The sequence below is a fragment of the Anomaloglossus baeobatrachus genome, chromosome 2, assembly GCF_048569485.1.
Source record: "Anomaloglossus baeobatrachus isolate aAnoBae1 chromosome 2, aAnoBae1.hap1, whole genome shotgun sequence".
Lineage (NCBI taxonomy): Eukaryota > Metazoa > Chordata > Amphibia > Anura > Aromobatidae > Anomaloglossus > Anomaloglossus baeobatrachus.
Genome location: NC_134354.1, coordinates 299,655,569 through 299,682,145, shown reverse-complemented (window position 1 = coordinate 299,682,145; position 26,577 = coordinate 299,655,569). Strand labels below are relative to the sequence as shown.

General features: G+C 40.4%; 1 protein-coding gene across 2 annotated transcripts in view; it reads right to left on the bottom strand.

Moving 5' to 3' along the window:
• Nucleotides 1–26,577, bottom strand: part of ITPR3 (inositol 1,4,5-trisphosphate receptor type 3) — a 483,832-nt gene that overhangs the window by 132,707 nt on the left and 324,548 nt on the right. For both annotated transcript variants that reach the window (XM_075335858.1, XM_075335859.1), the window contains 5 exons: nucleotides 19,408–19,491; nucleotides 14,228–14,341; nucleotides 10,620–10,812; nucleotides 6,395–6,520; nucleotides 2,150–2,322 (listed from right to left, as the gene is read on the bottom strand). In XM_075335858.1, the coding sequence (XP_075191973.1) occupies nucleotides 2,150–2,322; nucleotides 6,395–6,520; nucleotides 10,620–10,812; nucleotides 14,228–14,341; nucleotides 19,408–19,491 (690 nt within the window). The remainder of the gene's footprint in view (nucleotides 1–2,149; nucleotides 2,323–6,394; nucleotides 6,521–10,619; nucleotides 10,813–14,227; nucleotides 14,342–19,407; nucleotides 19,492–26,577) is intronic.

The window sequence follows — 26,577 nt, the reverse complement described above, 5'->3', positions numbered from 1 at the left end:
ATCTATCATCTATCTATCTATCTATCTATCTATCCCTCTATGTGCTTAATTATTAGGCAACTTCCTTTCCTTTGGCAAAATGGGTCAGAAGAGAAATTTGACGGGCTCTGAAAAGTACAAAATTGTGAGATGTCTTGCAGAGGGATGCAGCAGTCTTGAAATTGCCAAACCTTTGAAGCGTGATCACCGAACAATCAAGTGTTTCATGGCAAATACCCAAGAGGGTCGCAAGAAGCATGTTGGGCAAAAAAGGCGCAAAATAACTACCCGTGAATTGAGGAAAATCAAGCGTGAAGCTGCCAAGATGCCATTTGCCACCAGTTTGGCCATATGTCAGAGCTGCAACATTACTGGAGTATCAAAAAGCACAAGGTGTGCAATACTCAGGGACATGGCAAAGGTAAGGAAGGCTGAAAAACAACCACCTTTGAACAAGAAACATAGGATAAAATGTCAAAACTGGGCCAAGAAATATCTTAAGACTGATTTTTCAAAGGTTTTATGGACTGATGAAATGAGAGTGACGCTTGATGGGCCAGTTGAATGGGCCAGCGGCTGGATCAGTAAAGGGCAGAGAGCTCCACTCCGATGCCAACAAGGTGAGGTGAGGTACTGGTATCGGCTGGTATCATCAAAAATTAACTTGTGGGACCTTTTCGGGTTGAGGATGGAGTGAAACTCAACTCCCAGACTTACTGCCAGTTTCTGGAAGACGTCTTCAAGCAGTGGTACAGGAAGAAGTCAGTATCGTTCAAGAAAAGCATGATTTTCATGCAGAACAATGCTCCATCACATGCATCCAACTACTTAACAGCGTGGCTGGCCAGTAAAGGTCTAACAGATGAAAAAATAATGACATGGCCCCCTTGTTCACCTGATCTGAACCCTATAGAGAACCTGTGATCCCTCATAAAATGTGAGATCTACAGGGAGGGTAAACAGTACACCTCTCGGAACAGTGTCTGGGAGGCTGTGGTGGCTGCTGCACGCAATGCTGATCGTAAACAGATCAAGCAACTGACAGAATCTATGGATGATAGGCTGTTGAGTGTCATAATAAAGAAAGGTGGCTATATTGGTCACTAATGTTTTTGGGTTTTATTTTTGCATGTCAGAAATGTTTATTTCTAAATTTTGTGCAGTTATATTGGTTTACCTGGTGAAAATAAACAAGTGAGATGGGAATATATTTGTTTTTTATTAAGTTGACTAATAATTCTGCACAGTAATAGTTATCTGCAAAAACTGATATCCTCCTAAAATAGCCAAATCTAAAAAAAAACCCCACTCCAACCTCCAAAAATATTAAGCTTTGATATTTATGAGTCTTTTGGGTTGATTGAGAACATAGTTGTTGATCAATAATAAAAAAAATCCTCTAAAATACAATTTGCCTAATAATTCTGCACATGGTGTATCTATCCATCTATTTATTTATCTAGCTGCTTCTGTGTTTTGCGGTCTGCAAAAAAAGAAAGGCACATGGATGACACACGGCCTATGTACGGAGCGGAACGGATGCCACATGAATGCCACATGGATGCATCCGTGAGAAAAACGGACTGTGTTTTGCAGACTGCAAAAACGGAACAGTCATGTGAATGTAGTCTTAGTGCACCTAAAAGAATTGAAGCTTTGATGCTGTTTTGAAGACAAAGGTCCACCACATATTAATTTGGTTTACATTTTAGCAACTTTGCAAATTGTTAAAGAAGACCTGTTACTTACTCAAAATAATTGAGTTAAATACTGCTAGACTGCCAATCTGTGATTGACACTGGGAGGGAAGGGTGAAAGTGATCAACTGAACTGCAAGCAGAGATTTCACATATTGTGCTCCAAAAGAAGACACTTCTTACAAGAGAAGATTTCAAGCTCATGATGAATGTACTTTTAACATGCAATAGAACTCAGTGGCCTTACACAATCTGAAATAGTCTAACTATTGAGTGTACCTATACCTAGCTAACATTGCTGGTCTCTGAATGGGATTATTCGCTGAAGTGCCCTCTTTTCAGAAAAAAGTGCAGTTTACTCACAATTTATTCTGGCTCTCTGCAATGACTTTGTGTAATGCACTTATAAAAGGAAATAACACTTCCTATCATTTACATTCATTTTTACAAATAAAAATCACATGAAGCCTTACATTCAGCCCTCCAAGTATGTAGAGTGTTGGACCGATACCCAGATAATACACGGAACGCAAGATCAATGCCACAATAAGTGGTCGAAGACCGTAACGCTTTGTAAAAAGCGACATAACTGAGAAGCAAACCATGGCCCAGAAAATAAGAGATGTAATTGGTGAATCCAATATTCCTAGGAAATAAAACAAACATACATTTGCTTTATAAACAATAAGACAGACAATAAAAACTACTTTTGCATATTTTTTCAAGCTTTCATAAATATTGCGGGGAAATGAAAGTCATATGATCAATAATTTTACAAACATTAAATGCTTATAACTTATAAGCAGACACAAGTATTAAAAATTGAAGATAATGTCCATTGAAAAGAAGTTATCACTAGAGATGGACGATCCCACATCTGCAGGTTTGGTAGGCACGGCTGGACTTTAAAAACAATTCTGGTTCAGGACCGGACTGGAACCCGAAACCCATATAAGTCTATGGGAACTCGAACTTGTGTGCTGTAAAATGGTTGTAGTAAGGGTTAGGGGGCTGCAAAGGAAGCAAAATGGGGATTAGAGAAGGACAATTATACTTAATTATACCTACCGAGTCTGACACATTGCTTCCGAGTCCGCTTGTTAACTCTTATGCATATTCACTGCTTCCCCTGCACACCCTTTCACAGCATCTGTGTTTGGTTGCAGTCAGACTGCCAGTGTGCTGGCATCTGAGATTGGTTGTGGAGTGCAAAACTAAATAAATAATTGGAAAAAATGGCATAGGGTCCCCCATACTTTGATATCCAGAGCAGATAATGCAGATGGCTACAGGTTTCAGCCCCCAGCTGTGTGAGTTATCTTGGCTGGGTATCAAAATATGAGTGATCACAGGCAGCTTTTTTTTTAATTATTTAAATAAATAATTTAAAAAAAAATGAAGCGATCCTCAAAATTTTGATACCTAGCCAAGATAAAGCAGACAGCTTGGGGCTCATATTCTCAGGCTGTGAAAGCCCATGGTTATTGGGCTCTCCCCAGCCTAAATGTAGCAGCCCACAGCTGCCCCGAATTGCGGCATCAATTAGATGCACCAATTCCGGTGCTTTACCCGGCTCATCTCGATAGTTCTAGTGCGGTGGCAATCAGGTTAATATAAAGGGTTAATGACAGCTGTGATTTGTCAAAAAATCATAGCTGGAATCAAGCCCGAGGTTAGTAATGGGGATGGGTCTATGAGACCCCCCTCATTACTGATGGTAAATTAAAGGAATAAACACAAAACACAGACAAAATCCTTTATTTAAAAAAAAAAAACTAAAACTTTTTCTCTAATTTATTAACTGCCAAAAGACCCCTGCACATCTGACGTAATCCACAAATACAAGTCCCACGTTGATCCCGACATTGGTATATCCTGAGGTCGCAGTGTGTGGTCACATTAGAAAACTATGGCATTAGGGACACAGAGCCACAGCTGTTAGCGGTGACATCACTGAGTTTACCTGAGGTTACAGCGGACAGTTCCCACGGTACCCCAACTGTGACCTGAAGTGAACTCAATAACCTCACCTGAGGTGAAGTCATTGAAGTCAACACCAGAATTACCAGATTAAGCTATATCTGCACATTGAGTATTTGGTTGCAGACATTTCTGCACCAAATCTGTTTCTGCTGGCAAAAATACGCACCAAAAACGTGGTGTGGTTTTGAAGTGTTTTCAGTGCGTTTTTCTTCCTGGAGATGCAGATTTGGTGCAGAAATGTCTGCAACAAATTTATACACAAAATCTGCATCTCCTGGCAGAAAAACATGTAAAAAATGTGCAAAACAGCATCTTGTTTTTGTTACGTTATTCTGCCAGGAGATGCAGATTTGGTGCAGAAATGTCTGCAACCAAATACTCAATTTGCATACATTTCTTAATCTGGTAATTCGGCATTGAGTTCAATGACTTCACCTAAGGTGAGTCACTGAGTTCAATAAGTGTCCTGAGATCAGTTCACCTGAGGTCACAGTTGGGGTACCGTGGTGGGAATCACCAGCTGTTAAATCAGTTGAACTCACTAACATCACCGCTCCCAGTTGCAGCTCCGTCAGTGTGTCCCTGATACCGCAGTGTGTCCCTGATGTCATGTTTTCTAGTGTTACCGCGCACTGCGACCTCAGATGTAGGAGAGCCGGGATCATCGCGGGACCTCGTGTCTCTGAATTACATTGGAACTGCGGTGGTGTTTTGGTGGTTAATAAATTAGATAAAGATGGTGTTTATTTATTTGTTTAAATAAAGGATTTTTCTTTGTGTTTTGCGTTTCTTTCTTTTGACTTACTAGATTAGTAATGGGGAGGGTCTCATAGATCAGCTGTGATTTTTTGACAAATCACAGCTGTCATTAACCCCTTTATTACCCCAATTGCCAGCGCACCAGAGTAATTGGGATGAGCCGTGTAAAGCGCCGTAATTGGTACAACTATCGGATGTGCAAATTCTAGGAGGCTGCTACTTTTAGGCTGGAGAGGGCCCAATAAACATGGGCCTACCCAGCCTGAGGATACCAGCCCACAGCTGTGTTTTATCTTGGCTGGGTATCAAAATTTGGGGGGACCGCATGATGGTTTACTAAATTATTTATTTCAATAATTTAAAAAAGCCACATGGAATCCCTTGTATTATGATACACAGCCAAGATAACGCACACGGCAGGGGGCTGCAACCTGTAGCCATCTGCTTTATCTGTGTTGGGTATCAAAATACAGAGGACCCTAAGCCATTTTTTCCAATTATGTATCTATTTTAACACTCCACAACCAATCACAGACACTGGCGCGCCGGCAGTCTGACTGCAACCAATAACAGACGCTGTCACAGAGGGTGGGCGGGGGAAGCAGTGAATATGCATAAAGTTAATGAACGAACCCAGAGCAGTGTGACAGCCATGCGGAGACTCAGTAAGTATAATTGTCCTGAGCTAATCCCCATTTTGCTTCCTTTTAACTTTTTTTTTTTTTTAAATTTTTATCTGGGTGGCCTAACCCGAACAGTAACATGGACTTCCCTGAGAATTTTGTGTTCGGGGTCCATGCACGAATACTGGGTGTCATATATGAGCCCCGAACTTTACAGTTCAGGTTCACCCATCACCAGTAATCACCTATTCAGTGGATAGGTGAACTTCTTATCACTATTCCCTTTATGGTGCTGACACTGTAGCTGAAGATTTCCCTATATTCCTTCATAGTGATCATGCAATAGGTTTTTTATCCAATCTTAAAGGGCATCTGGCAGCTTAAAATGACTCTTCAAACCTTTGCACCCTTGGCATGGCAAAACATTTAGGTGCACCTACCTACCAGCTTGTTTTCCTGTTATTTGCACTTCTAACCCCTCTTCTTTGATTGACAGGTCTGGCTTCAAAGAGCCAGAGAAATACAGAGATACATGGAAAACAGCAGAAGGGAAGGTGAACTCAAAGGGTATATCAGGCAAGTTGTTCCTACCTACCTGTCTGTTGTGCCTGGCGCTGTCCTCCATCGACACAGAGCTGTTATGTACCGCTCCTGCCATCGATTTTTTTTGTGGTAAAATCTGTATTTAGTGAAGACAATCTCATTACGGAGATAGGAGATGGCAGTTTTTACTATAATAATGGGAGGAGCTAGATGCAAAGGGAGGAGCTAGAGGCAGAGCTCCACCCCCTCCTCCTCCTGTCATCAGAGAATCTCATTAGTAACAACCGCCATCAGTAATTGGAAAGTCTTCACTGAACACAGATTTCACCTCAGAATTGAGAATTTTGATAATGACTGATCAATTCTGGCAGAGAATGAAGCAGATTAGTCTGATAAGAAATATTACAAAGCGGCTTATTTTCACATGCACTATTGATTTATGAAATAAAAAATAAAAATTAAAATGATGGTAAGGCTTTAAATCTGTGCTTTTTGTGGGGTTTTCAGTCTAGGGGCGATCCTAATCAGTAATTGACAGCTATCTGTTATCTCACTTATATAAGGGATACATTTTTCATGTGACAGGTTTCTGTGAAAGGAACTGCCAGCGTTACTTGCGTAGCATGGTCGTCCTTATACAAAGAGAATGAACCTTTCTCTATGCCCAAAGTGTAGGCGTGCTATTTGAACAGCGTAGGACACCGCAGTGATTTCTTTAACCCTTGCTACATAAGTAGAGTGATCTGTTGTGAGACAGAAAAAGCTTGCCTGTAAAAATGCACTATTGAGTTATATATGAATGTATCTTACCAATAGAAGTGCCTTCTACGTAAGGGTAAAAGAAAGCTATGATTAGGTTGATAAACACTGCCAGATTGAAAGAAATAGTTCCCCAAAGGGTCATCCTACGTGAAAACCAGTAAATTAATGGCATACCTGAAAAAAGACAAAAGCAATATTACCTGTGTGTTACATGAATATACAATACTAAATAATAGTCTGCAAGTTTCATTGTGAACTCAGTGGTATTAAACATAAATCAATGAATAACCAGGAGGTTCAAACATATGAGGCTTACATAGAACAACCCTCAAATTAGAATCATTAAAACCTATTTTTATTAGAAATATTAAAAAGACCAACAATACACACAACTAGAAAGACATCTAAAAATTACTCCCTGGTAATTTATTTATTTATTTAATAATTAACATTCACCTATCTGTTTTCCTCTTTCAACAGGTAAAAACTTTGGTTGAAGAAGCCACTGATGATTTTTCATTGTGGCCACGCATTTCCATCATACACTTTGTCTAACATTTAACCATACTAACTGAAGCAATGCTTATTTGCTGCTGCATAGTTTTTGATATTGCATAAATTACACCATGGATATGTATATACATTAAAGGAAATAAGTATTTGATCCCTTGCTGATTTTGTAAGTTTGCCCACTGATAAAGACATGAACAGTCTATAATTTCAAGGGTAGGTTAATTTTAACTGTGAGAGATAGAATATCCAAAATAAAATCCAGAAAATCACAGAACAACTGAGCTGCAGGTAATCGCGTCCTTTCATCAGCTGTTCTGCAGTCCTGTTGTGACCATGCGCACTCCCACGGTCACAACGGGATCTGAAGAAGCGAGGGCGCATGCGCCGCCCTCTCCTGTAAAATACTAAGTACGGCGGGCTTCAGAAACATGGCGCCAGAGATAAGCGCTATGCGCAGGTGCCAACTCCGGCGCCATGTTTCTGAAGAGAGAAATTTACATACGGCCAGTGAGAGGGAGGAACAGGGGGCGCGGGGGGGCGGGGATAAGCGTCCATAACACACCTGGACATTAGGAGAGAGGTGCACATGTCAATCAAAAAGTGCACGAATTTTCAAACTTTATAAAGTTGGATTTCACTGACTAAACACCCGAGCTGCACCCCAATGGTATGTACAGTCTGTGCCTGATAGTGCCAGTACCGAACTGGCTGCACCTTATACATGAAAATCCTGATGTTTGGTTCCCTTTAAGAGTAATGGCTCCTACAGACCACTTAGATGCTCTTATTCAACTGGTTACCTGCACTAAAGACAGCTGTCTTAAATTGTCATCCGTATAAAAGACTCCTGTCCACAGACTCAATTTATCAGTAAGATTCTAACCTCGACAAAATAGGCAAAGAGACCAAAGAGCTTTCTAAGGATGTCAGTGACAAGATCATAGATCTGCACAAGTCTTGAATGGGCTACAAAACCATAAGTAAGATGCTGGGTGAGAAGGAGACAACTGTTGGTGCAATATTAAGAAAATGGAAGAAATACAAAATGAGTGTCAATCGCCATCGATCTGGGGCACCATGCAAAATCTCCCCTTGTGGGGTATCCAGGATCATGAGGAAGGTGAGAGATCATCCTAAAACTACACAGGAGGAACTTGTTAATGATCTTAAGGCAGCTGGGACCACTGTCACCAAGAAAGCCATTGGTAACACATTATGCCGTAATGGATTAAAATCCTGCAGTGCCCGCAAAGTCCCACTGCTCAAGAAGGCACAGGACGTTTACCAGTGAATACTTGGATGACTCTAAGAGTGATTGGGAGAAGGTACTGTGGTCAGATGAGACAAAAATTGAACTCAACTCGCTGTATTTGCAGGAAGAGAAATGCTGCCTATGACCCAAAGAACAACCCACTGTCAAGCATGAAGGTGGAAACATTATGTTTTGGGAGTGTTTCTCTGCTAAGGGCACAGGACTACTTCACCGCATAAATGGGTCAATGAATGGAGCCATGTACCGTAAAATCCTGAGTGACAACCTCCTTCCCTCTGCCAGGATATTAAAAATGGGTTGTGGCTGGGTCTTCCGGCACAACAATGACCCAAAACATACACCTAAGGCAACAAAGGAGTGGCTCAAAAAGAAGCACATTAAGGTCATGGAGTGGCCTAGCCAGTCTCCAGCCCTTAATCCCATAGAAAACTTATGGAGTTAGGTGAAGCTCCAAGTTGCCAAGGAACAGCCTCAAAATCTTAATGTTTTAGAGATGATCTGCAAAGTGGAGTGGACCAAAATTCCTCCTGACATATGCACAAACCTCATCATCAGCTGCAAAAAGATGTCTGACTGCTGTGCTTGCCAACAAGGGTTTTGCTACCAAGTAATAAGTCTTGTTTGCCAGAGGGATCAAATACTTATTTTTCTCTGCAAAATGCAAATAAATGTATATAATTTATACAATGTGATTTTATTTTTGATATTCTATCCCTCAATGTTAAAATTGTCCTACCCTTAAAATTATAGACTGTTCATGTCTTTGTCAGTGGGCAAACTTACAAAATTAGCAAGGGATCAAATACTTATCTCCCTCTGTATATATATATATATATATATATATATATATATATACTAGCTGTACTACCCGGCTTCGCCTGGGTTAATAACTGTTGTTAACAAAATAGAATGTATTAACAAAAATGTATTGTGCACACAAAAACCACAAAACAAATAGATATAAATGTAATTGTGTGTCTCTTTCCCGGTGCCTGTCTCTTTCCCGGTGCCTGTCTCTTTCCCTGTGCCTGTCTCTTTCCCTGTGCCTGTCTCTTTCCCTGTGCCTGTCTCTTTCCCTGTGTCTGTCTCTTTCCCTGTGTCTGTCTCTTTCCCTGTGTCTGTCTCTTTCCCCGTCTGTCTCTTTCCCCGTCTGTCTCTTTCCCCATCTGTCTCTTTCCCTGTCTGTCTCTTTCCCTGTCCGTCTCTTTCCCTCTCTTTCCCTGTCCGTCTCTTTCCTCTCTTTCCCTGTCCGTCTCTTTCCCTCTCTGTCTCTTTCCCTGTGTCTGTCTCTTTCCCTGTGTCTGTCTCTTTCCCTGTGTCTGTCTCTTTGTCTGTCTCTTTACCTGTCTTTGTCTGTCTCTTACCCTGTCTGTTTCTTTCCCTTTCTTTCCCTGTCTGTTTGTTTCCCTGTGTCTGTCTCTGTCTCTTTGTCTGTCTTTTTCCCTGTCAGTCTGTCTCTTTGTCTGTCTCTTTGTGTCTGTCTCTTATCCTGTCTATGTCTGTTTCTTACCCTGTCTGTGTCTGCCTCTTTCCCAGGCTGCATTGTGACACGCCAACATTCCATATAAGAGCATGGCTGCGCATTCTTCTGAAGTTCTGGCTGCACTGTGGCTCCCAGCTCCATTCGCTTTAATGGAGGCAGGTTTTTTGGTGAATAACTGTAAAGCGCGGGGTTAAAATTTCCCCTCAAAACATAGCCTATGACGCTCTTGGGGTCCAGACGTGTGAGTGTGCAAAGTTTTGTGGCTGTAGCTGGTACGGTACAGATGCCAATCCCGGACATACACACATACATACACACATTCAGCTTTACATATTAGATATATATATATATATATATATATATATATATATATATATATATATATATATATATATATATATGCAGCGAGGCCAGAAGGATGGTATTCAGAATAAAGTGAATGAAGTGTCCATTGACTCTTGCCATATATAACAGTTATTGTAAGTATTCCTCACTGGCTGACAATTTGGTAATCTATGATGACCCACCTTCATGTCTCTCTATATGTTGTGTATGGCAACAACATCAGGTATCATGAATGTGAAATGTTTATCAAAAACTTATAACAATCGGATAATGTTATCTACGTCTTGTATGACTGAATTTATTTTGTTTGTAAAATGCATAATCAAAGGCATCTTTTCTCATACCAAGATGATATCATGTTTTGTCATTTATATGTAGCAGAAAATGTGAAAATGAGCTCTGAAGGACTTTTAATGGTTGTGGTATTAAGCCCACACAATACTGCTGACTATGCTTGTAGAGTTGCTCCATCTAAAGGATGGTCTTAACAGCAGCACTTTGTGTTCAGACGTCAGTTGGCCTATTATCATCTGTTTTTATAGCATACGACATTTTGAGGCTTATCCATGTGGTTTTAGGACTATAACAAGTGCTGAAACCACACAACTGCTCGTTTCCTATGACAATCCACATTACAAGCTTATCTGAGAAAGCCATACTTCGCAGTTTCTTCTGCCACTCCATCTCATTATGAAGGAAAGATGACTGGTCAAAGAAATCGCTAACTTTGCTGCCCTGTTCATCCTGCTCTGTAGTAGTGAAGACTCGGTGCTTTGTCTCTTCTGTGAGGAACTTGCAAATATTTGGAACAGGAAACACAATTTGTTCCATGCTTCGGTCTGAACGCACAATCTGTCGACAACAAACACACATAATTCATGAGGCACCATGTAAAAAGTATTCTCGCAATGTGGAAAATAAAAGTGTACAGTAATGGAGTGAAGCACATAACTGCCTGAGGCAAAACTGAAGCTGCATCTTTCTCCTGATTTATACAATCTATTACTTTCCCTTTTTACACTGCTGAAACTTTCTACAAAATAAAATCTATTGTGGAAAAGGATGTCTGACAACTGGGAAGCAAAAGATATGATAAAATTACGTTTCTATTGCATTTCCGCCAGAATCTAATCATAAATTGCAGCAGAATTTTTTGCAGCACTTTAAAATTGAGTTGTGCCACAACGAGTTCTTAATTCGATTGTCTCAAAAGTTGTGTTTTTTCTGCCTGTAAGTGGCCATGGCTAGCTTGTGTCTGTTTGCCACATTTACTAGATAGTAAATGAAAACCTGTATAAAAAACATTGGTTCAAAGTAAACCAAGTCAGAATTGGTGTAAAACGCTAACTTTCTCCAGAATGCATCTTAAGCTTTTTAACATTTATTTTTGCAAAATCTGACAATTTTATTGTATTTTATTGTATATCTTTGCATAAAGCTTGAGAAATGTTTAAATCAAAACTGTATTTTCAGCAAACTTTGCAGAAATGGGTGACTATAAGAAACTTTGTAAAATGTTTCACCAGAGAAATCTGCTTTCTTCCCCATTTACCACCCACTTCTCCCGCTCCTCCTGGACTCACTATTTACTCTAATAAAAAATAGGTCAATTCTGTTTGCTCAGACAACAGACTGCCAGATCTCAGTACTCAGTGTACTCTATGGAATGGGGAAGGGGAAGAGGAGAAAGAAACAGAGTGAGGAAAAAAGCTGAGGGAGACATAGAAAGATATACAGAGTGTTTTATTACACCCCAGTGCTGGATTCACATCTACACTGATCACTACTGCTGCGTAATGTTATCCATGCTGTTGCTGTGCTAAAAAAATGAATAGCAGGAATTCCACTCTATGTGATGGCAGACAAGCTAGCTAGTTTCCTCCCACCAGCTCAGAGTGAATTACAAATTAAGACAGAGTCTGCAAAGGATAAGAAAGTGAAATTGCAGGATACAAGTCAAGAAATGGTATTATTTCTCATATGCACACAGGACAGCTTATTGTGGAAGGTTACTTGAAGAAAAACATTTACCCTTTAATTTTTGCATCATGATTTTGTAATTTAAGTTTTATTTTTTAACAAAATAAAATAAATCATAAAATGTATTAATGAGATATTTGCTCTAAACGAAGATCAATATTTATTATTAATTTAACCCAGCTGTTAACCAGTTTCTTAGCGCAAAACACATATCGCAATGTATTGGCATATAGTGGCTTGTGTATAAATGAGTACACTGAACCTGTAAAAAAAATATACTATTTCGATTTTCAGGTTGAGAAAATCCTCTCATATAATGTCTTGAAAAAATATTCATACCCCCATGAACTTTTCTAATATTTCTCTCATTATACCTGACAACCTAAATTTGATCTACCAACACAAGCATTAAATATTTGTGAAGTGCAAAGTAAATGATAAATGGTTTCCTAAATATTTTAAAAATATAGATCTGAAAATATTACGTATATTTGTATTCAGCCCCCTGTAGTGTAATACTCCTAAATAAAATCCTGAGTGACCAATTGCCTCCAGAAGTCATATTCTCAAATAACTACAGCGGTTCTGTGAAGGAGCCAGAGGCTTGTTTCAGAATATTGAGGATCAACCAACATCATGAAAGGATGAAAGGAAAGGTAAACACTAGACAGGTCAGGGATAAAGTTCTGAAGAAGAGTAAAGCAGGTTAGGTTAAAAAAAATAGCCCAAGATCTAAACCTCACAGAGCATTGTTCAATCCATCATCCAAAATGGAAGGAGTATGGCACTACTGCAAACCAACTAAGATATGGCTATCCAACTAAACTAACATCCCAAGCAAGGAGAACACTAATTAGAGAATTAGCAGAGAGGCCCATGGTCACTCTGGAAGAGCTGCAGAGATCCACCGCTAAGGAGGGTGAATCTGTCCACATGACATCTATTAGTCACATACTTCACAATTCTGGCCTCAATGGAAGAGTGGCAAGAAGAATGCCATTTTTGAAAGCAAGTCATAAGAAGACCTGTTTGTAGTTTGCAAAAAGCCTTGTAGGAGACACAGCAAGCATGTGGAAGTAGGTTCTCTGGACACATGAGACCCAAGTAATACTTTCTGGGCAAAAACACACTATGTGTGGCAGAAAACTAACTGCAAACCACCCTAAAATCACCCACCCATCAAACTTGGTGGTGGCAGCATCATGCTTTTTGGGATCCTTTAGTTTAGTAGGGGCAGGAAAGCTGATAAAAATAGATGGGAAAATGGATGGCGCAAATATAGGGCAATTTTGGAGGAAACCTGTTAGAGGCATCAGTAGACATAAGACTGGGGTGTAGGTTCACCTTCCAGCAGGACAATAGCCCTAAACATATTGCCAGAGCTAAAATGGAGTGATTCAGATCAAAGGGTATTCATGTGTGTGAATGACCCAGTCACAGTTTAGACCTAAAATGAATTGACAATTTGTGGCAAGACTTGAAAATTACTGTTCACAAAGGTTCTTCATTCAATCTCACTGATATAGAGCTATTTTGTAAAGAAAACATTTGCAAACATTGCAGCCTCTGAATGTGCAAACCTGGTAGAGACATACCCAAAAGACTTGCAGCAGCAATTGTAGAGGTCCTACAAAATACTGACTCGGGGGGCCGAATACAAATTCATATCACAATTTTCAGATTAATATTTAAAAAAAAAATTATAAAACCATGTATAATTTCTTTTACACTTAACAAATACTTGCTACTTAGTGTCAGTATATCACATACAATCCCAAGAAAATACATTTAAGTTTGTGGGTGTAAAAATTCCTGGGGTATGAATACTTTTTCAAGACACTCCAAATAGTATTGAAATCTCTGTCTCACTGTTTGTGTATTGAGGCAAAATTCTGGTGGAAATTGGTCTTAAAATCACCAAATTTATTAAAGTGGTTCATGCTGTTGAAAAATTTGGTTCAAGACTGTCTAAGTATGTTTGTACTGTGTAAAACGTAAACAGTTTTCGCAATTCCTATTCACACATCCGTTTTTTATGTGCATGTTCTATCCATGTTTTTCAAGGATTGAACATATACTATAGGTGCATTAGAAACAGAGACTTGTCTATGTTTGGTCCAATTTGAGAAGGTACCTCACACATGTCTATGAATGGGTCTGTGATGTAATGGACCGCTTGCCATTTAGTGTCACATCCTTGTACTGTATGATAAAAGTCAGACGTGTGAATGGGGTCTTACCATAGATAAGTACCTCACAATTGGGTGATGCCAAGTAACTTGCTTACCTCAATCTGCGCAGTATGTTTGGCATAGTATACCAGAGGGTCTTCTTTTTCTTCCTCTACTGGGGCAGTTTTTGACTTCAACATTTGTGTCAGTTGCTTATTATTTAGGCTGAGCTGCAAATAAAATAGCCAAAATTAAGTCCCCTTTAAATCAATACACAGGGACGAAATACGGGTTAATATAAACCCACTACTTGCTTTGTATTTTGATATAAGATAGCGCTATTTCTAAGAAAAAACTCTTAAATGAGGCACAGAAGAGAAATGTTCTCCCAGATTGCTGAGTTCATTGAAATCATAAAAATATACACTTGTCTTTAATGAATAGTACCATGTACACCATGGGATGATGTGCGTAACACGAGAAGCTCAATAATAACATTTTCTCTGCATTTGAACTATATAATACGAATCAAGATAACCAATAAATTGAAATTGTAGGATACCTGATCATTTTTTCAAGATTGCTGTATACTAAGAATTTTGAAATCCTTTGCGTTTGATTTTACAAAGACACTGTAACTCATGCTGTTTACAAATATCTTTAATGTGAGATTCTAATTCTCCATTAGAGTCTCCCCAAAAATGTTGTAACCCATTGAATACTGACAACAGGTACTAAATGCCTTTGTGATTAATATTCAAATTAAAGGGACGATAAATGTATGATCAGTGGAGGTCTCACTAATAACCAATAACATGGTGTTAATGGAGTGCTAATTTGCATTTATAACCACTGCAGAATTCACTCTATGGATTTATGGTAATAGTAGTGCACATACATACATGATCACCGCTCCCATAGACAGTAAAGAAAGCGGTGACAACACAAGTGCACAACCTCTCCATTTACATAGAAAACATGAGGCCCCTATTTTCAGGGTCAGTTGGGGTCCAAAAGTCGGACCTTTACTGATCATTCATTCAACATTTATCTTGTTAATACATGTAAGAAAAATAGGCATACAATTGGAACTTAAAGGAGTTGTCCAGTCTAAAATGATAAGTCTGCAGTCACTCTATGTGACTGTAGACTTATAAATCCTCGCAGTGCACCCATTGTGCACCGCGAGGATTTGCCAGTTTATGAGCTGGGAGCGATGGTCACGTGACCGTAAGTGTATGGTATACATGTTCCCGGCTACAACCCAACTAGTGGGCACAGCCGCGCTCAATACAATGTATTGATAAAGGTTCTACACACTAAACAGCCATGCCCTTTCCATACACTTGTATCAAGCGAGGCCACGTCCACTAATCGGGTTCTGTCCAGGAACATGCATGAATTGCGGTCACATGACCGCCGTTTCCAGCTCAGAAACCGGTGAATCCTCACAGCACACAGTGAGTGCCCTAGAAGAATCCATAAGTCTGCAGTCACATAGAATGACTGCAGACATAATTTTAGACAGGAAAACAACCCCTTTAAGTTAGCTGATGTTGTCCTACAAGCCATTGAAGGCAGTCAAACTAAACAAAAAGCTCCTGCGCCTTTTTATTATGTTTTTCTGAGTGCTAAGTGTATTTCAGGACTATCAGAGTTAATTGCATCAGCACAGTAAAGTTTAATGTTGAAGCTTTGTAAATGAATCTGAATTATTGATGCTAATTTCCCTTTACAAACCAACGAAACATTTTAAACCTATTTTAACAGTTAATATTTTATTGTGGGAAACTTTCATTAATTGTTGTTCTTAACTGAGCTATATGTTGTCTGGTTTGTGGTTGTCTCTGCTCATAATAACGGCTGCAAGATTTTAAAGGGGTTGTCCACCCCTTATGAAATTTTTGGTAACCCCTGCTGAATTCTTTAGAAACCAAATGTATACACCAGTAGGATTCAGCTTGATGGTTCCAGCAGTTGTCACATGATCACAAGTAAGCAATCTACATTTTTGCAATCTCATACCAAAAAAAATCTTGGCCAGGTAACTTAATAAACCATTCAAAGAAGCAAATGAGAATTTAGTTGCATGGTTGCAGTCACCTGCCAACAAGGGTCCCATGTGCCATCTAGACTTTCACAAGCCAATTTGTCTCATATGCCATCTAGAGTCTCACAAGCTGACTAGTCTCACAAGCTAACTATTCTCCCATGCTGACTAGAGTCTCACAAGCCGACTGGTCTCACATGCTGTCTAGAGTCTCACAAGTCGACTAGTCTCCCATGCTGATAAGGCTCACAAGCCGAATGGTCTCACAAACCAACTATTGTCCCATGCTGACTAGAATCGCACAAGCCAACTAGTCTCCCATGCTGACTAGAGTCGCATAAGCTGACTGGTCTCACATGTTGACTAGAGTCTCACAAGCCGACTAGTCTCACAGGGTGTCTAGAGTCTCACAAGCCGACTAGTCTCACAGGGTGTCTAGAGTCTCACAAGCCGACTAGTGTCCCATGCTGACTAGAGTCTCACAAGCCTACTAGTCTCACAAGCCGACTAGTCTCAGGTGCTGACTAGAGTCTCACAAGTCGACTGGTCTCACATGCTGACTAGAGTCTCACAAGTCGACTAGTCTCCCATGCTGACTAGAGTCTCATAGCCGAATAGTCTCATGTGCTGACTAGAGCCTCACAAACTGACTATTGTCACATGCTGACTAGAGTCTCACAAGCCGACTAGTCTCACATGCTGACTAGAGTCTCACAAGCCGACTGGTCTCACATGCTGTCTAGAGTCTCACAAGCCGACTAGTCTCTGATGCTGATAAGGCTCACAAGCCGACTGGTCTCACAAACCAACTATTGTTCCATGCTGACTAGAATCGCACAAGCCGACTAGTCTCCCATGCTGACTAGAGTCTCATAAGCCGACTGGTCTTAAATGCTGACTAGAGTCTCAGAAGCCGACTAGTCTCCCATGCTGACTAGAGTCTCACAAGGCGACTAGTCTGACAGCGTGTCTAGAGTCTCACAAGCTGACTAGTGTTACATGCTGACTAGAGTCTCACAAGCCGACTAGTGTCCCATGCTGACTAGAGTCTCACAAGCCTAATAGTCTCACATGCTGACTAGAGTCTCACAAGCAGACTAGTCTCACATGCTGACGAGAGTCTAACAAGCTGACTAGTCTCAGGTGCTGACTAGAGTCTCACAACCCGACTAATCTCATGTGCTGACTAGACTCTCACAAGCCGAATAGTCTCAGGTGCTGACTAGAGTCTCACAAGTCTACTAGTCTCACATGCTGACTAGAGTCTCATGTGCCAACTAGAGTCTCATGTACTGATTAGAGTCTCACAAGCCGATTAGAGTCTCACGTGCTGACTAGTCTCACATGCTGACTAGAGTCTCACATGCCAAATAGAGTCTCATGTACTAATTAGAGTCTCACAAGCCGAACTAGAATCTCAGTAACATGCCAACTACAGTCTAGAAGCTTCTTTTAAAGTTCTATTTGAAAACGTGGGCTCATAAATGCAGTCACATGCTGACTAGAGTCTCACGTCCAGACTAGACAGAAAGGAAGTTCACCAGGAAATTAGGCGCTCCAGCAAAGCAATTGCCATCAGATTAGAAAGGTTTTATTTAAAACCGGAAGATAAAAAGTAGAATAAATGCATGTCACCTGTGTCCAGCCTTCATCAGGTATGTACAAAGTGTAACAATGAGCGAGTTTAAATAAATATACTAATTTGAATAGGTGGACTGTCAACCAGGAGCCAAAGAAAGTGCTTTTACTGTATAATATATATAATAGTTAAATTATGCAATACATATGTAATAAAAGAATAAAACATGAAAACAAGAACAATATTATATTATCTCATTAACTCTATATATATAAAAAAAATGTTAATAGAACACTGAGAGAAGTGCTTGTATTGGGCACATGATTGCAACTATGCAAATCACATACTTGCATTCAAGTGAAGACTGCCAAAATCAGAAAGTGAAGCTGAATCCTAACAGTGTGTACAATACTATTACGTCACCACCGGAGTCCGCTCCATCAACTTCTGCTCTGATCGCCAGGCGACACCGTGTTCCTGCCGTGGATGGTGCTGGCGATGGGAGAGGAGTCGATGCCAGCGGCGACAGTGGGCCCAGGCTCCGTTCGTTTACTGGTCCGGGGTTTCCCGGGGATCTGCAGTGCCACTGGCTGACTGTAGGTGGCGGGTGTCTCCCAGCTGAGGTACCATCATTCAGCTACAGCCTATGGGAAGACACTACACCCTTTTTAATTCCCCTCCTGTCTGCTGACTTCTGCCAGAGATAGTTCTGAGAATTCTGGCTCCTGTTTCGTCCTGTGATTTTGTGTGCTGATTACCGCTTGTTTTCTGACTACCCTTTTTCCTGCTGTTTTTGTACCTCGCTGCCCGTTCCGGTTTTGACCTCTGCTTGTTTCTGATTACGCCTGCCGATTCTGTCCCTGTTCCGCAATTCCTGGTTTGACCCTGTCTGACGACTACTCTCTCAGACTGCAGCCTTCCACAGGTAGTGATCTCCAGGGCCCTGTGTAATTCCAAATCCCTGTATAGGGGTTAAAGGGTTTCAGGGTTCTGGGGGTCCTGCTTGGCGAGTGGCTTCCCTCTAGCCTGTCCATTACAACCCGTCTGAGTCTGTGGATCCAGGCAGGTGTTACAAATACACACTACAGGGGTTCAGAAAGGTACATGGCTTGCCAAATATTAAAGGACAACCCCTTTAAGGTAAAAGATAATAAAATACTCCACGGAATACAGCATATTAAAGTGTATGGCACATCAAAGATGATACTTTCTTTTAAGTGAACTTCCTATTTCATTTTAATTTTGCATTCTACGTAATAACATTCAGAAGGCTGTAAAGCAGTAATGAATTTTTTTATTTATGGATATAGTTCACCCAATATATCACTTTAAAGAAATAGAGTATACCTGGAGCTGATAAATATTAGCTATTTGGTCTGTCTTACATTTGGATTGCCTCACAATTTCAGGTAATAAATTGAATGAACTTCTCATATTTAATACTGAAATCTGCCAAGAGAATCCTGTCTACTGAGCATCACTGTCTGGTATTATAACAAGTGTAATTAGAAATGAATAGCAAGAAAAAAGTGTCTTGGAAATAGCAGCAAGTAAGACAAATGGAAGAGTGTGAAGACATTATCAGGGTGAAGCTCATAATAATTGTGGTTGGTTACTCATATTTAGACTAATTTAATGGCATGACAGACAAGTAAGGTGAATATTACCATAGTAGAGATACTCTCCTCCTCCTCTTGTATTCTATGGATAGGCTTCAAAAGATGCTGTAGATGCCTGTTGTGACGGGCCAGCTACAAGAAAATATTAACAACATTTCAGAATATTCTCTTACCTAAAGAAAGGACAGAGCCATTTAGGGGGGCACTAAGCAACCAAACTGTGAACATTACCCCATTCTCTAAAAAGCATACTCTGTAATAGGGCTCATGCACTGCGGTATGACGGGTCCCTGTACATATGGGGACAGTACAATGAGTTACCATATGTGCAGGCGGCAAACAGAATTATTGAATATGAAATGTGAAGCAATTCCAAAAATTTAGCTAATAACTAGAAATGTTGCAGAAAAGGAACACTTACTAAATACTCATTGCAGGAACATAACCTTAAAGGATCACTGTGTGCAAAACTGTTAAGGTGGCTTTACATGCTACGAGATCGCTAAAGCGATCTCGTTGGGGTCACGGAATTTGTGACACGCATCCGGCCGCTTTAGCGATGTCGTTGTGTGTGACACCTATGAGCAATTTTGAATCGTCGCAAAAACGTTCAAAATCGCTCATCGGTGACATGCCCCCCCTTCCCAATTATCGTTGCTGCTGCAGTAACGATGTTGTTTGTCGTTCCTGTGGTAGCACACATCGCTATGTGTGACGCCGCTGGAACGACAAACATCTCCTTACCTGCGTCCACCGGAAAAGGAGGAAAGAAGGAGGTGGGCAGCATGTTCCGGTCGCTCATCTCCTCCCCTCCTTTTCTATTGGGCGGCGGATCAGTTACGCTGCTGTGATGTCGTTGTGACGCTGAACGAACCGCCCCCCTTAGAAAGGAGGCGGTTCGCCGGTCACAGCGACGTCGCTGCACAGGTATGATCACCGGTGCATGATCACCACATATCGTGCCACCGACGGGGGCGGGTGCTATCGCACGCGACATCGCTAGCTGATGCTAGCGATGTCGCAGCGTGTAAAGCGGCCTTTACACTAGATTTCATACATTTCCAATGTAACGGAAAAATTACTTATAGCAACTAATCAAATGGCTTACTCTAATTTGCAAATGAGTATTTACATAATACATGGTGGCGGTTTGGGGACTCTGGGGAAGATATCAGGTTCATATTAAGGATAGGAGAAAGCAAAATAAGGTAATGTAGTATATTACAAAGATTCCGCAATATACAGAGGCTAATCAATAAAGAAAAAAGTTTAGGTTCTCTTTTAAGTGTTGTTTATAATCAGTTGGATAATCAATTTATGTACTGATAAAGTGTCTGGTTTTGTATATTTACATTGTGGGAAAAGGAACTGTTTACTTGGGACTCACAGAATCCATTATCTGCATTATCACAACATGGAGAAACTGAACAAACACACCAAAGAGGTCACAATCTACAGAGAGAACAAACTGAGCGCCATCCGCTAAATGGAACTTTACATCAATATGTTTCATTGTTAGATGAACTCTTTTACTTATTTACTTATTTTATCTTTTAAGGAACTGCATTTCCCACTGACCTTTCCTCGCTCCTGCGCATTACAGTACTTTGCTCTACCCTCAGCAGGGCAGATCAATGCGAGCATGCGCAGGAGCGCAATGGAGTCTTCTGTGTGAATGAGGTAGGACGGGTCATGCATATGAGGCTTAGCAGGAGGACAACGATCCCACAAGATGGAGGAGGTGCCAGACCAAGAGCAGCAACACCCATCAGACCGGACCACCCCTTAGGTGTGTATTATAAAGGTGTTTTTACGTTATACAGTGCTGGAATGCTGTATATAAGAGCTCAGTGGTGTTTGGCCGCAGCTTATAGGGGAAAAACCCAATGACAGGTTCCCTTTAAATTTTAACTTCTTTTCCTGCCCCCTGTAGTTTAGTGGTCTTGGTTCTCACTGACTGAACCAATTGAATTACATCTGATGATAAAATGATTACTGCTTTTTATATCTTTCTCCCTTTACCCACTTGCTTCCATTCACCTATATTTCATTTCTCATCTCTCTTTGGCCTCACACACTAATTCCTTCATCCCCAATCTTTCTCCTGCTCTAAGTCAATTACTAGTTCCCTTTTCTCACCACGATTTTTTTCTTCCCAAGATAGGTTCCTCCTACATTTTTTCCTCTTTGCTTTCATTTTTACCTCTTTTTCTCTTTCCTTTGGCATTTTCCTTGGCTTTCCTAGTTCTTTATCAAATTTTTCACAAGTTCTCTTATTTTACTTTCTAGTTTGGATCTGTTTTTTACTGTATCTTCCCGCACTTTTACTTTCTTCTTCACTTTTGTCAACTATCCCATTCCTCTCATCTCCTCCTTATAAGGGTGTTTCTTAATTTATTGGCGCTCATTTTATCCTTTTTATGATTCAATAATTTTTATTAGGTTTTCAAAGTTTATACATAAAACAGTTCTAACAAAAACAATAAAACAAAGTGCTGTATAGCATTACTTCATGCTATATCAAACAAATAATATACAGTAGACATATACAAAAGGAGAAACAAACAAATAACATTGGTAAAAACTATGACATACAGTCGGATTAAGTATTTACAAAGTATGATATTCAAATAATATGTCAGGAGATAGATGTAAACAAACAATTTTCTTGTTAAACTAATTAAATAAGTATAGTGTATTACGTTTATACAAGAATTATAACTAGATTAGATTTAAAATTTTATGTATTGTTGTTAATAAAGTCAGTCCATGGGTCCCATTTTTTATGAAATCTGTTCCAAGAGTTATTAATTAGGGCATGCTTCTCTTCATAGAACTTATGAAGGGATATTTTTTCTATTAGATCGTAAATATTTGGAATTTTATTGGATTTCCAACGTGCCGACAATTCGATTTTGGTAACTAGAAGGATATGAATTACGATGGCCCTGTATTTTATGTTTATTGTATCCGAATCTATCGATAAGAGAGCTAATTGTGGGGTTAGACTTATTTTTGAGTGCATTATCAGATTTATTATTTTAGACACTTTCTGCCATAAGCTTCTGATTTTAGGACAGCTCCAAAAAATATGAACAATGTCACCTTTTGTATCACAACCTCTCCAGCATGTTGGTTTTTGGCTTGGGAATATTTTAGCTACTTTGTCCGGAGTGAAATAACATCTGGTATAAATCTTATAATAAGCTTCATGTAATGTAGCGCAGATATTGGAAAGGTATGTGTTTTTAAGAGCTTTATCCCATTGGTCTTTTTATCCTTTTTAAAGCTAATTGGTAGTGTATATTCTACATTTTGTTTTTATACCTTGAAAAAGGCGTCAAAACACATTAGGCTACATTCACACACTGCATCTTTTACTGTGTTTTTGGTGCATTTTTGAGGTCACAAAATGCACCAAAATGCATGCATTTCCTTCTCCCGCCAAGTCTATGAGATTTCAATTTTGCTGTCCACACACTTTTTTTGGCTGCATCTTGGCTGCGTTTTTGAAGATGCAGCATGTCAATTCTTTTTGCATTTTTGCCAGCGTTTTTAAGCCCTCCCAGTCATTAGATTTGACTTAAAAAACGCATTGGGCAAAATGCGGTAAAATGCAGCAAAAAAAGCATGTGTTTTTTTATGCGTATTTGCCGCAGGTGCGTTTTTTGGGGTCAAAAACGCTGGATCTTTGTGGTTAAGAAAAGATGCAGTGTGTGAACATAGCCTTAGTGTAATAAAAAACCTTTTTCCCACACCATAGCAACTTTGCTATAGTGCAGCCTGTTCATCCCCTACTCTGGTGAATACACATTTGGAAGAACTTAACTGCAGTCACCTGGCAACAGTAGTGGATGTCTATGGTTTTTAGGTATTGTGCCTCACACAACATCTCCAGGTGAATGTGTCCACCACCTTCACTCCCTCCTTCCTACAGATCTGCCCTATTGTGTACGCACCTGATTTCTTCAATCATCCTTGGTTATCATTCATGGATTTCATTTTATCCATTTATTAGCTAGCCCTTCTGAGAGCGGAGATATACTGTATGTTCTCACAATGTGGATTCATATACATTCACTGTGCTTCTGTTCTAAGTGAGATGTTAGGCTACATGCGCACGCTGCTTTTTTTGCTGCTTTTTTGGCTGCAGTTTTGTCAGCTCAACTTTCTGACATCTGACTTCCCAGCAAAGTCTATGAGAAGTCAGATTTGTCATGCGCACATTGCAGTTTATTTGTCAGCGTTTTTTTTGTCAAAAGTTTGTGACAAAAAAATGCAGCATGTTCATTCTTCCTGCGTTTTTGTCAACATTTGTCACCCATTGAAATCAATGAGGGCATCAAAAACGCAGGAAAAATGCATGCTAATCAAAAGTGGTGCATGTTACCTGCCTTTTACCTGCGTTTTTGCTAGCAAAAACGCAGGTGATTTGTCAGGAAGTGAGGTCAGGCAAGTGGTCCCGTCCCGTCCTCCATGTGTTCCCCGAAGTACCGCTGTCCCCAGGGGAGATGATGTGGAGGACGGGACTATCAGCAGCGGTGGCAGCGAGAGGGAAAAATCAATGTTTTCAGCTGCCAATGTTCATCCCCCTCTCGCTGCCGCCGCCGCTGATAGTCCCGTTCTCCACGTGTTCCCCGAAGTACCGCTGTCCCCGCACAGGGGAGATGATGGACCCCTCTCACTGCCACCGCCACCGCTGAAAGTCCCGTCCTCCACGCTCCTGTCAGCTCCACGCAGTAGCGCGATCAGCTGAGCTATCACTGAGGTTACTCGCGGCCACCGCTGCATCCAGTGACAGCGGGTAACCTCAGTGACAGCTCAGCTGATCGCGCGGCTGTCTTCAGTTGCTGTGTGGAGGTGACTGGAGCGGCGGTGTCTTCTGCAGCTCCGGTCACCTCCATGCAGCACAGCTGGAAGCGACGCTGGATCATCCTGGATTACGCCGGACATGGAGGGCTTTGTCGGGGTTAATAAATTGGTAATGAGGGAATGTGTTTGTGTTTTTTATTTCTAATAAAGGATTGTTCGGGTGTGTGTGTTTATTTACTGTAATTTACAGATTAATCATGGAAGGTATCTCATAGATGCCTGACATGATTAATCTAGGACTTATTGGCAGCTATGGGCTGCCAATAACTCCTTATTACCCCGATTTGCCAACGCACCAGGGCAAATCGGGAAGAGCCGGGTACAGTCCCAGAACAGCCGCATCTAATGGATGCGGCCATTCTGGGCGGCTGCTGACTGATATTGTTAGGCTGGGGGGCTCCCCATAACGTGGAGCTCCCCATCCTGAGAATACCAGCCTTCAGCCGTATGGCTTTATCTGGCTGGCATTAAAATTGGGGGGGACCGCACGCCAGTTTTTTTTAATTATTTATTTATTTCTAATTTTTTTTTTTTTCAATTCAACAAGCTTTATGGGCTTGTTTGAACTGAAAAATACATGAAACAATTGTTGACAAAACTGCAGCCAAAAACGCACCAAAAGAGCAGCAAAAACGCACCAAAAAAGCACCTACATTTTTTGTGACATTTCCAGGCTCTCTCTGACAAGGTGCAGTTTTGGCTGCAGTTTTGGCTGCAGTTTGTGAACACGAAAAAGAAGCAGCGTGCGCATGTAGCCTAAAGGTGGTTTTCTTTGTATTCTCTTGAATTTCTTGGTTCTGTATTTGGGTTTGGTTGTATCTCCTCATTTGTAGTGTCTGGCATTGGGCTCACTTGAATCATTCGTTTAGAAGTAGCCTGGTCACTGTCAGCATTCTCTTCTGTCTTTATTTCCAGTAATGTCCTCACATTATCTTTTAGGTCTTCAGAAAAAGTAACACTGATGCTAATAGTAACTGTCGGTTTTGGGGTTAGTCAATGTATAATGGGTGAAATAATTATTGAACGCGCCACCAATTTTCTAAGTAAATATATATTGCTAAAAGTGCTATTGACACGTATTCTTCAACAAATGTCGGTTACAGATCTTCAAATCCACACAAGAAAAAAAAATCAAACCATAGATATCCATATATTTACTGATGTGAAATAATGAGAAATGGCACTGGGAAAAAGTCTTGAACACGCTTACTGAAATGTATGTAATACTTTTTACAAAAGCCTTTGTCGGTGATGACAGCCTCAAGATGCCTCCTGTATGGAGAAACTAGTGGCATGCATTGCTCAAGTGTGATTTTGGCCCATTCTTCTACACATATACTTTTCAAATCCTGAAAATTCAGTGGGTGGGCTTCTTCTATGAACTGAGATTTAGTTCCTTCCTTATATATTCTATTGGCGTCAGGGCAGGTGATTTGTTGGGCCATGGTATCACAAGTTCCAATCCCAAATACCCAGAACACCCTTACACATAAAAATGATTTAGAATTGTGAAATGAGTAGACTTCAATGTTCATTCATGAGGTTACCCAATAAATAGCTAACATGAATAAATATCAATCAAGCTTTAAGCAATAAATAACTAAATAACTAAACCATGAAACAATTGCCAAGTCTACGTAGCATAGCTGGGCGACATAATTCCCCTTCAATAAACATTGTCACAAAAAATATAAACTAAATAGTGGAGGGAGGGCGGGCAGTGATCTGCCCCTTCATTCCTCAGACTGACAAGAAACCCTTCACCACCAGGTATTTATCAGCAAACTCCTTCCCCCTGATTTTAACTGTCCAATCAAGTAACATCTGTAAGAAAAATATCTGCCCAGCTACCAAGGGTTAAAATTAGAACCTGCTTATCTTGATACAGATGACTCCTCTAAACTGCCAATAATATAGGGTACTAAAATCGGCCCAGCTACCAGCACCACCAAGTAAAGAAAAGCACCTCATATTATACTGACACCAGTAGCCATTATAATGAGAACAGATATAATAGAAGTTAGATTAATATTACTAAAGACACAGTAAAATGAATAACAGCGATGACCAAACTATATCTTTCTCTAAAGCCCTGAATTGGCCCTGTCATTCAAGCATCTCTATTTTCTATCTCTGAAACCAATTGTGAGTTTCCTTGGCTGTGTGTTTGGAATCATTATCTTGCTGAAATGCCCACCATCCACTCATCCTTCATCATCCTACTGTAGTAGATGGCATCAGACCAAAGCACAGATTTCCACTGGTCTAATGTCCATTACTTGTGTTCTTTATCCCAAAGAAGTCTCTTCTGCTTGTTGCCTGTCCTTAGCAGTGGTTTCCTAGCAG